The 12,110-nt window shown below is 39.7% G+C and overlaps 1 protein-coding gene across 2 annotated transcripts in view; it reads left to right on the top strand.

The window, feature by feature from the left end:
• SNAP25 (synaptosomal-associated protein, 25kDa) overlaps positions 1–12,110 on the top strand; it is an 89,621-nt gene that overhangs the window by 54,037 nt on the left and 23,474 nt on the right. For both annotated transcript variants that reach the window (XM_008584360.1, XM_008584359.1), the window contains exons 2-3: positions 3,064–3,199; positions 5,255–5,296. In XM_008584360.1, the coding sequence (XP_008582582.1) occupies positions 3,128–3,199; positions 5,255–5,296 (114 nt within the window). In that variant the 5' untranslated portion in view covers positions 3,064–3,127. The remainder of the gene's footprint in view (positions 1–3,063; positions 3,200–5,254; positions 5,297–12,110) is intronic.

Genomic DNA, 12,110 nt, shown 5'->3' with positions numbered 1-12,110 from the left:
GAACTTTGGAATTTTGTTTCTGCTCATCTTGAGGTTCAGTAGTGACTTGGTATAAATGTTTTCAGTTTCTGTTTCATGGATTTCCCAATTTCTAAGAAGGAGACCTGTTGTATTAGTCCATTTTTGTGTTGCTATAACAGAAAACCTGAGACTGGGTGATTTATAAAGAAAAACGACGTTTATTGCTTAGTTTCTGAGGCTGGGAAGTCCAAAGTCCATCTGGTGATGGTGACAGCAATCCAGGGGTCTCACATTGTAAGGCGGTGGAAGCAGGGAGAAAGAGCGAAAGACAGACTCTCCTCTTCTTTTAAAGCCCTCAGGACCACACCCCTGACCACCATTTTTAATCCATTCACTACTGCATAGTCCTACAATCCAATCACCTCTTCAAGGCTCCACCTTTCAATTACCATAATAGGATCTCCCACCCTCTTAGCAATCACAGTGGGGGCTAAGTTTCCAATACATAAAACTTGGGGTACACAATTCAAGCTTCAGTGAGTTTGGGGGGGTACATAATTCAATCCACTGCACCTGAATTTAAGAAAAACACAAAGTGTTTACAGCGCTATATCATATCATGGACACATATCCTAGTGGCCAAAACAGGTGTTTGGAAATTAGCAGGTTCAGAATATGATGTTCTGTCGATTTTTTAAATGACTGTGCATAAAATTAATATAAGCTTACTACATTATTTTTATAATGCCAGTGTAGGATGCAGCCCTGAAGCTTTTTTCTTCTTTACTATGATTTCATATTTGACACTTTGCCCAAGAATCACTGGGTAGTAAAGAACCATGAAATCTATGATCACCAAAGAAGTTTCACTTTAGGATTCTTCCTATCTAAAAACCCTAAATAGTCTGACTCACAAGAGCGATAAATGAGAAAGATTGTGATAATATGTATGAAATTAGAATCCTGGAGGAATTCAATCTTAGCAATTGAGAAAGCAGCGTAATAGTGGGCCTCGGAGAAGGGGTCACAGAGCCCCTCCCCAGACTCAGACTGAGGGCCTGCCTCTGTGAGCTTCTGTTGACTTGCCTCGCAATGGGTATGTTCCTGACTTGTTAATGAAGAGTTTTCATTTCATTTTTGAAAGACTTGATTCTCATACAAATAATAATAATAAAAACATGGTATTGCCCCAAGGCCCTAAATCTGATTTCCTCTCCCATCTTCAGTTTTCAATAGAAGGACAAACACAAATACGTTTTGAGGTTGGGAAATAATGCTCATAAGCACTGTTTCTATTCCATTTGCTTCTACAGGTCTTTATTAGTTAGCGTTAACACCAGCTGCTATAATGAAACCAAACCCTCTGATTTCCAGTATCATAGCACAATAGAAGTGTGTTGTTCATTCATGGAAGAGGGCAGGTGTTTCTGGTGAGCTGTCAACTTTCCTCCATGCAGGGATTCAAAAGATGCAAGTTCCTGCTGTCTCCTGGCTCAGCCGCCTTCTAGAGGCCTGTTTTTGCTGGCAGGAGAAGAAAAGGGAGTAGAATATCTGCTTCTGAACCGCCTTCGTCTGACCAGGACACACAGCATCTCACTACAATTCATGGACCGTCTCGAGCCACATGGCACCACCACCTTGCAGTGGGGGCTGGAAATGTAACTCCTGGCTGCACAGCCATTTCACAGAGACCATGCACTCCCATGCAAGGTGGAGGATAAATTCTAGTGCCCAGTTGGCCATGTCAGCCACAAGATAAGAGCCCATGCCTTCTATAAATTTGGTTTATAGAGTACGGTTATGCTGCTTACAGAGAAGTCTTCATCACATCAAACACTTCATCAGGCCTTTTACCCCCTTCCCTCTGATGGCCGTTCCTGGGGACATGAACTTTTTAGGGAGGACTGCTGTGACCCCATGGGCACCCATGGCATGAGGCATGTTCCCTAGAGTAATTACTATCACACAGAATAACTAATTTCTTTCTTTCACTCCCATTTTCCCAGTTAGTTCTGTGAAGGCAGTGAATTTGCGTGTCTCGTTCATCACTACATCCCAGGTGCCTAACACTATCCTGGCATATTACGGGTGCTCAATAAATACTTGAAAAGGAAGAAAGGAGGAGAGAAAGAAAAGAGGAAGGGAGAGATAGAGGGAGGCAGGGAGGTGTGCCCAGTCCTGCTACCTGTAATTTGCACCGTATGGGATTTCAGGAGAGCAGCCAAAAAATGAGCTGGTCACATTTCAGGGCAAAGGACCCATCCCTCTTTGAGGTGATAGCAGCTTACACCCATACAAGTCCTCTGGGTAACCTCTTATGACAATTGAAAGAGAGAAAGATTTTCTGCCTTTTCCTTCTAAATGCCTCTAAATACGATGGAATACCACTCAACAACAAAAAGGAATGAACTATTAATATATGTTGCAACATGGACACATCTCAAAATAACTATGCTAAGTGAAAGCCAGACAAAAACCAGTACATACTATATGATTTCATTTATATAAAATTCTAAGAAATGCAGACTCATTTATAGTGACAAAAAGTAGATCAGCAGTTTTCTGGGCATGGGGGGTGGGGATCAATGGACGGGTAGGATTACGCAGAACGTAAGGGGACTTTTGGAATTGTTGGGAATGTTTATTTTCTTGATTGTGGTCATGGCTTCCTGGGCGTATATATATGTCAAAACTTCTCAAATTGTACCCTTCGAAAAGGTGGGGTTTGTTGTGTGTCAATTCTACCACAATAAACTGTTTAAAAAATAAAATAAAATAAAAATAAATAAATGTGATATATAGTGTACTAACCCAGGACAACACTCCTTCTTCCCATCATTTGCAATCCTTGGGTGGCTTGTGTCTTTAAAAATACTTCACAGGTAGACAAGTATCTATCTCCACGGTAAAGTTAGCAAGTATGTATTCATGGCACCTCTTGGAGAAATAGCATGATTCTATTGACCCTTGTCTGAGCATGCTTCAAGTTCAGAAGATGACTGAGCCACGGGGACAGAGCACGGGCCATTCAGATCTCCTACTTTTTGCACACCCCTACACGCACACATACAAACTCATATTTTCAAATCTGCTCCTTCCCAGGTTGCACGGCCAAATCCGTCACTGACGCCCCAGCCCAGGTGCCCTGCAACCCCCCACCACTACCATGGCCGAAGACGCGGACATGCGCAATGAGCTGGAGGAGATGCAGCGAAGGGCTGACCAGCTGGCAGATGAGGTGAGGACCCCCCCACCCCACCCCGCTACCAGCCCTGAAAGTGGGGAGCCGGGTGGTTTGCCTCATACAGGTTCAGGTGGGAAAAGGGGTTTTTCTAATGTTTCAATTTAGAAAAATAAATAAATAAAACGGTACGACTTTGATTTCCTATACACCTAAGGGCTCTGCAAAGTAGGATGGGTTGATTAGAAAACCTGCATACAAATTAATATCTTGGCCCAAACTCTCAATTTCTACAAATCTTGAGAAGTCAAAGTCTTCTGAGAAAAACAGTGTCTTTGGGTGTCTTACAGTCACTGGTGTGCTGGGGTTGTCTCAATCAAGAGAGCTACCTGTTAACATTTTCGGGAATTTTGCAAGCTGTTGCTAAACACAGCCATTATTATAAGTGAATTATATAAACTGACAATTGGATAGATAACATTAAGATCAGACGTAATAAATACTCAAAATCCATCACTTCCTAATTACTACTATCTGTGCTCTCGAGTTATTAACGTCTTCTGTATCTGTAGGGTGTGGATACCGTATAGTGGGTGTTATGGCGTTATCTTCCCAACTTCACGTTTGGTGATGTCACATGTAGTTAGAAGTCAGACAGGGTAAGAGTATTTATACCACAGAATCTGCAAACCCTACAAGTCAGGGTTTGACTTATTGTTTTGTTGATTGCCTGGACTTAAGAAAGTGGAGAAAATATGAACAATGCAGATCAAACTTAAAAGTGTGCCCATCTGCAGCCATTACACTATGATTAACGCAAAAAAAATTGACGAGATCTTCCAGGATTGGAAAACTATGCATCTCTTCAGCCAAGAGATCACTTTCACGAGTGAAGTGTCAATATATGTCTTCATTGTTTCATTTTCCTCTTACTCGTTAACGTTAATAAAAATATCCAACCAACATTCATGCCAGAACTACACTTATTCATCACATGGTTGGCCACACACACGGGCTGAGCAAAAAAGCTTTCTAGAGAATCAATGGACTATATGGAATTTACAAAAAAGAATATTGTTTATTTTACTATTATTTATAAATTTTGTTCTATTCACTCTTTCTTACCAGTAAAATAATACACTTAAATACGTATATATATTTTTATATTTTTCCAGACAGCTGGTTGTGAAACATTTACCAGCATGCAACTGCTTATGGATATGCTATTTTAAAAAGCAGCCTGCTGACAGCTCTTCCAGGAAAGTTAACATCCTTTAGTTTCCTGCAGAATCTTGTCCAAAATAAGTTTGTCACTTAAAAGCCTGGTTTTGAGAAATGGCACTGGTTGTTGGAGTCTAGTAGTGTCAAAGGAACTGAGAAAAAAAAGGCACACTGTGCCCGAGGGACTGTCACAGAGCTCAGACTTTCCATCTCATTTTTTTTTATCTGAGGATGAAGATGATTATTACAGCTATCTCCTATAGGCTAGTTATTTCAAGCATGTCTGGTTTTATTTCACCTTGAGGCGACAGCTTAATTTGTATTGATAAGAACTTCCAATTGTGTTTTTAGGAGCTTTATAAGAAATTTAATGTTATATTCTTCTCAATTCTTGAAAAATTATGTTTGTGTTTAAAATTCAATATTTCCGGCCCAGGGAGGCCAAATTAGTCCTCTGAGTATTTGAGATAATTTTTCATGCATCCGATGTTATATTCTTCTCAATTCTTGAAAAATAATGTTTGTGTTTAAAATTCAACATTTCCGGCCCAGGGAGGCCAAATTAGTCCTCTGAGTATTTGAGATAATTTTTCATGCATCCCGAGCATGCAAAATTATCTTTTCCAGATTACTTTGTCTTTGATATCAAGATCAGCTTCATATGGCTTTGATTTTATGAAGATAAGCTTTAATGCAATTGCTTTAAGGAATCCAATCACGTAGAAGCCTAATAGGAAAGAGATTGAAAATGGAAAGACATTTTGTGTTTCAGCTGCAAACTTAAAAGAATATGTGATAGGAACCCTTTGTGTTTCTCAAGTGAAGAAAGTGTTTCTGACTTTCCAAGATTTCTGCATCCTGCATTCATAATATTTATGTTTTTTATCTTAGTCGCTGGAAAGCACCCGTCGTATGCTGCAACTGGTTGAAGAGGTAAGGAGGAATCATATTTTAAGATAAAAAAAATTAATACCTTATTCTGTCATATTCCTTTTCTAGACCCTATTGCCTTTCCCTAGGCCATGATCCCACTGATTCCAGTATTAATGTAGCCTGTCAGGAAGCCACATAATGAAGGAGATGCTGTATTTACATTGTCAGGTAGCCATGAAAGCAGATTCAACCTCCCTCCCAGCCCAGGCCACTGTTACAGTCTGGGAAGCAGAGAAGGACAGTATTTCCAAGTCAAGGCTCCCAAGAAATCACAGAAGATTAAATCACCTTAAGCAAATCAGAGCAATGTTTAGTTTACAAAGGAATTATCTACATATAATCTTCATTTGTAGTAATTTTCATGCCTGTAAGTCACATCCAATCTTGACATTCTGTCCTGACTTTGGCCAAATATATGACTTTTAAAAAGATATATCCATATAGGTATATAATTTCAAAAGTTGTTATATAAAGTCAGGCATCAACATTTCTTTAAAAATAAGAAAAATCATTAGCAAAGGGAAATATCAAGTCTAATAGTATAAATATAGAAGCTCTTTTATATTCCTGACTCTGGATTGAACATCCATTTGCAAGACATGGTTAATGAATCCCAGACTATTTTCAAATGGGTAAAATAGGGCAGATAGCAATAATGGAAACAAAAAGGCATTTGCAATAAACCTCACTCATTCCAATTTGGTAGAGCAGCAGTCAACCAGGAAGAATAAATGGATTAATTGAACTTGCTCATTGGGGCAGATGAAGTGGAAAAGCAATGGGTCAGGCTATATTTATCTTAACTTCATAAAGCAAGCCTAATAGTTTTTATACAGTGAGATGCTGTTTTAGCTATGATTCGGAATTGCTTATCAGTGTATAAATTCATGTGTGATTGTCTTCTTTAGAGATCTTGGGCTTTTTCTAGCAGAATGATGAAATGAGCCTACTCACCTCATGTTACTGTAAATTGCTTATGCAATGACATAAAAGGGGGAAAAAAAGATCAATTTCACAAAGGCTAAAAGGAGAGGCAGCTGCCTCTCACACTGCTGGAGCTAAGGTTTTCCCTTATTTCTGCAGTTCAGCTTCTCTCCTAGGAAGGAAATATGGCTCACTGTGATTGGCCACAGGAGGAGTGGGGAGAGGGTGGCAAGTATGAGCTCCCCAGGAAGCCTGGGAAGTGGGTGAGGGGAGGAGTGCATGTAACAAAAACTGTTATCCCCCCAAAATGACCACTTGAGCCTGCAGTACTGCACAAATTGGCCCCCACAGGAAGGCAGGGCCAGCAAGGGGGCCCACAGCACAGGAAAGCAGCCTTCCCTCTCTAAATGAAGAGAAATGTCTTCTTTGCTCTGTCCTGGGAGCACCACTCATGCAGAAATTCTCGAGGACCAAGAAAGGGGCAGGGATATTCTAAATTTAGGAGTGCTGGCAAGGCTGTCAGCGTAGACTTATTCTCTCCCCACTTGTCATGAGAAAAAAATGAAAGGAGCAAATGTTAGTAACATTACTACATGAGCTCTGATGTTAACCTGAAGGGAGCCCAGAAGTCAACTGACATGATTATTTTATTGTATATTATTGTATTATTATCATAATACATCTTTACGACCTACAACCATAGCCTCCAATCTCAGTTTTGTTTTTGTTGACGTGTATGCATGTGTGATGTAAATTTCTTAAATATCAGAACTGTCACCAATTTGCTTGCCCGTGCAGTGCTGAAATGCTGCCTATACTGTGGAAAGTGGTGGAACGAATAAATCAGAACGTGCTGCCTTGAACTGGCCCCTCACCGGTCAGTCTTTGGTCCCGGACACTTTTTTTTCACATCTCTTTAACTGCAAGCAGTGTCAGCCAGTCTTGAAAAATGAGTGTCTGCTCTAATTTATTCTAGGGGGAAAAAAAAAGAAAAAATCTCAAAAACTCTTGATTGAAGTGGGATTCTCGAATCATGTTTTTGTTTCTCCTAAAGTATTTCTCGGTCAAGCATGAAGTTGCATCTTAAAACAAGAGCAAAACAGATGGAAGCTATCTCCTACCTCTAATCAATGAAAGGAGGCTATTAGATTTTCCATCCTTAGGAAATTGTGAGCAAGGCGTTATTACAGTAGATTGATTTGCTCTTAGCTTCCTCCTGGGTTATTTTATATTTATGGTTAAACACCCTGATGTCGAGGGCATTGGCTATTCAGATGATGTTCTGCTTTTCAATCAAAAAGGAAATTCTCTTTAAAGAGGATTAGAATTAAATATTCATCAAGAGCAGAAATCATTTGGAAAATCTGAGCACTGAAATACCAGGATCTTGCCTATGATCCCAAAGTGCATCAGTGCTATATATTTTGAATTGAGCTGAATCCTTATTGAAATTCAATCTCAAAGACAGGAAAGGTGACTAAACATTTCAAGTCTTCCTAAGGCAGACAATCCCATTTTCAGTGGAATATGCAACCTCCTGCCATCCCCGATAGACTTCAAAGTGTAACAGTATGGCAGGAGTGGGAACTTGCTTTTTAAGAAGCTACCATTTCAAGGATGATGTAAAGTTACACAGAGGTCAGCAGGGAAAATTCAGAAAAGCTGAATACCATAAACAGTTAAAAAGTTTAGAAATCATGTAGCAGTAGGTTCCCAGCCAGGAGTTAGGAATTCTCTTCTGTTGGATGCATTTTAGCTAATATTAATTGAATGTCTAATGCCGGGGATAACAGGGAAGATATAAATTGATATCTGGAAGGGAAACAGATATTTAAATAGCTCTCCAAATTCAAGGCCATCCCTGCCTTAGGAGGATAGAGTAGGGAAATAGATTTTGGTAGGAGAATCACAAAGGTACTCTCAAGAAGGAAGTATTTGATTCCAGGCAAAAAAGTGAACTCTGCTAATGCTAAATGCAGAAAACGAAGTCTGCACATTCATGCCTTGGGCTAATGAAAACTAAGCCCAAGAAAAGCCACTCTGCTTTAGGGCAGGCCAATTCAAAAGCACCACACTGGTAGGAGAATCACAAAGGTACTCTCAAGATGGAAGTATTTGATTCCAGGCAAAAAAGTGAACTCTGCTAATGCTAAATGCAGAAAACGAAGACTGCACATTCATGCCTTGGGCTATGAAAACTAAGCCCAAGAAAAGCCACTCTGCTTTAGGGCAGGCCAATTCAAAAGCACCACCCAGCTTCCATGGAGTGATTATTGAACTGCTAACATTTCATGGATGTTTCAACATCTTTTATTTTCATGCCAACTTATCTTTCAAGACACTGTGGCCATGGGAAAAGAATAAGCATTCTAAAGCTATGTCTGTGTTGTGCCAGACTTTCTGCTAAAAAATAAGAAAAATCAGGTTGGGCAGTTTTTTTCAGATATGCAGATGTGGCATCTTTTGGAACTCAGAAGTTAAGACAGTGTCTGGAGTATTTAAGTTTTGGCTCAAATGTATTAGACTTTGGGGAAAGCATTTCAGAATGATAAAAGAAAAATTTGAATTTTTCTATAAACATTGCCTTAGTTTATCTCCAAAAAATAAAATAAAATAAAGTACAGAAATAAATTAAAAGAAAAAAGAGAAAGAAGTGAAAAAGAATATACAGTTGCTCCTATCTCCAACTCCCGAGTTTTTAGGTAGGCTTTTTCCCCAGCAATCTCAAACAGAAACCAGGAATTGAGCTAAGGAAAAAATAGATCCACCTCCTCTCACTTCTAGCTGTTAAATACTCTTTAAAGAATATGAGAAAAGTGATATTTTTCCTCCCCCGAAATATTGTCCCTATCCCTGCCTTTCTCCCTTGAGCTTTTAATTCCCCCAAAGAACAATTCAGATAGAAGCTGTCAGCCAAACTATGGAGCCAAATGTAAGTTATAACATTTATTGAGAAACGACTGTGTGCCAGGTACTGTGCTTGGAGCTATATAGCATTATCGTTATCAAACTTATAGTATTATATAATTTAATCCTGTAGCCACCTTTGCTACTATTTCGATCTTCATTTTACCACAGAGAAATTTGAGGTACACAGCAGTTAAGGAACTTGCATGAGACATACAGCTGTAATGACAGAGAAGAAATTGAAGCCCAGGTCCGCCTGATTCCAGAGCATGAATTCTTACACACGGCACCTAACTTCCTTTCCACCTGCAACTCCTACAATATTTATTTTTTTCTTTGAGAATCTAAACAAAGCAAAAGGATCTAAGAAAACAAAGCAGCTCATTCTAAACTGAGATTTCACTGAAATAAAATCCTGTATCTTAATGTATTCTTGCCTGAACCTAGTACAGCTTCCCATAGAGTTGAACTTTTAAAGTTTGTTACATTCTGTAGCTCATTTTATCCTCATAACTACTAGGGGAAGTGAGGGAGCTGTTACTGCCCCCATTTGACAGCTGGGAAAGTCAAGACACAGAACAGGTGACTTTAGAGCACTAGGACTAGAATTCTAAATAGGTCTGGCATTAAGAATTACTGACTCCCAGATCGCAGCTCTGCCCACTGACCAAATTGTCTTTCACACTGAGACACACAGTTGAAAAGTCATGCATTTGTCTACCCCTTATCCTCAGTGCCTGGGGCAGAGTAGAGGCTCAATAAACATGGAAGGAGAGAGGAAAAGAAGTAAGGAAGGAAGGAAAGAAGGGAGGGAGGGAGGGAGGAACGGGTGTGCAGGTGATTGAATGAACCAACCAACCACACAATATTACCTGGCATCTCTACCCTTATCTTAAATGCGGGGAAACATCCTGAAAGGTCAGGTGACTTGTCCACAGTCTCATGACTGATTGGTGTCTGAGCTATGAGCACAACCCAGCCTTCCTGACTCCCAGATCAGTGCTCTGTGCTTCTCTTCTCTCAGACACGGGCAACCTAGAAAACTCTCGCTCCTTCATATTAGTCCTGTGAATCATTCTAGCACTGAATCATTCAGTGCCAAATTGGACAAATGTGAAATTATACTTGCAGAGCTTCATATAAAATTAAATGGATATAACAGAATATCAAAAAGTATAAAGAAATGGAAGCTGGACTGACCAGGCTAAAATCACTAACTTTTTTCCCATCCACTGGCTCCCACAGAAAGGTGCAGATATCTCATGTATGGCCTTGAGGTGGGTCCTCGAGGAGCAAGTGCCCTTCGAGATGCCATCGTCTTCACCAGAACTTACTATGCCACATCCATATGCCTGAATAAGCCATCTGATTTTCAAAATTTTGTCTCATAAGCAATGGCTAACATATGCAGGAAAAGGCACAGAAATTGTTAAAATACAAGCTAGTGTAGACAAACGTCCATTTACAACACATTTGAGGAAAAGATTTTGAAATGTCTTTTGTAGTTAGAATATTGCTGCTCAGGGTGTGTCACCACACCAGCAGTATGCATGGGGAGGTTGGTAGAAATGTACAATCTGAATCAGAAACCAAATTTTAACAAGACAATTCATATGCAGAGGATTCGTATGCACATTAAAGTTTAAGAAGTAGTGGTCTAGAAACTTCTGATGGTAGACGGCAATGATAATATTTTTAGTTTGCTTAGATATCTTTCTATAGAGGCATTTTTGTTTTCCTTTTTTTTTTTGTCTTTTTTCGTGTCCGGCAATGGATCGCAACCCTCAGTGTTGCAAGCATTTTTGTTTTCCTTTTTTTTTTTGTCTTTTTTCGTGTCCGGCAATGGATCGCAACCCTCAGTGTCGCACCCGTACCGGACCAGGACCGGCAATGGGATCACAACCCTCGGTGTTGCGCCTGCACCTTGCTCAGCCAGTGAGCGGGAACCGGTCTGTATGTGGGATCCGAACCCTCGGCGGGAGCGCCACCACGCTCCCAAGCGGCGCACTGTAGCAGCGCGCCACCGGGCCGGCCCTATAGAAGCATTTTATGAATATATTTGTTTTATAAACACTTAAACTAACTATAGGCCAGCTTCTATTCTAGCACATTCCACATAATAATTCATTTAATTCACATAACAACTCAATGAGGTATTAATGCTTATTATTGCTGTATTACAAATGTGAGAACTAAGGCACAGAGTAATTAGGACACTTGCCTGAGGTCCCTCAGCTAGGAAATGAAATCACCAAGATTCCAACTTAGAGTCTGGCTCCAGAATCTTCTTCTGAAGTCATCCCAAGTCATCACTCTCCAAACTACATCCTGATCTTGCCACAAACATTTATCAAAATGTGTTCAAAAGCAAAGTAAGCTTTTGTGTCCTGGAGAGTTAGCTGCACACATTCTCTAAAATGGTGAGTTTATAAAAGCTCACGAAAATAATTTTTAGTGTTTCATTTTTTAGAAGCATTGTTGGAATTTAATTGTTATAATATTGTATTTAAAAAAAAAAAAAAACCCTGTCAGCCTCCACTAACATTTCTCTCTTTCTTTCTTAGTTCAAAGTAAATCAATAGAAAATAAATGGGGCTATAAGAGATGTCTTATTTTAGAATTTATTCTGGGGGCCACTGTGAGTTTTCCTTGAAAACCCAATTAATCCCAACTGTAAGCAATGCCATTTTATACTTATGAATGGTCACCCTGTAAAATGGAAGGTTTTTACTTAACTGGTTAGAATTCTTAGAAATGATGATTCCTAAGTATGAGGAATGCAAATATCTCTGCTCCCTCTGCCCACGTGTTAATTCCCACTCCCCTCTTCCCAATTGTTCAGGTGGTGTTTGGCTTATTTGTATAACAAGAAGTGAGATGAGGATTGCATTTTAAAAACTGTTTCTGCACACACACACACACACACACACACACACACACACACACACACAGCAGGAAAGCTTGTAGAGGAATTATTTTCTCA

This window comes from Galeopterus variegatus, unplaced genomic scaffold, assembly GCF_000696425.1.
Source record: "Galeopterus variegatus unplaced genomic scaffold, G_variegatus-3.0.2 Scaffold3238, whole genome shotgun sequence".
Classification (NCBI taxonomy): Eukaryota; Metazoa; Chordata; class Mammalia; order Dermoptera; family Cynocephalidae; genus Galeopterus; species Galeopterus variegatus.
This window is presented reverse-complemented; position numbering and strand designations above follow the sequence as displayed.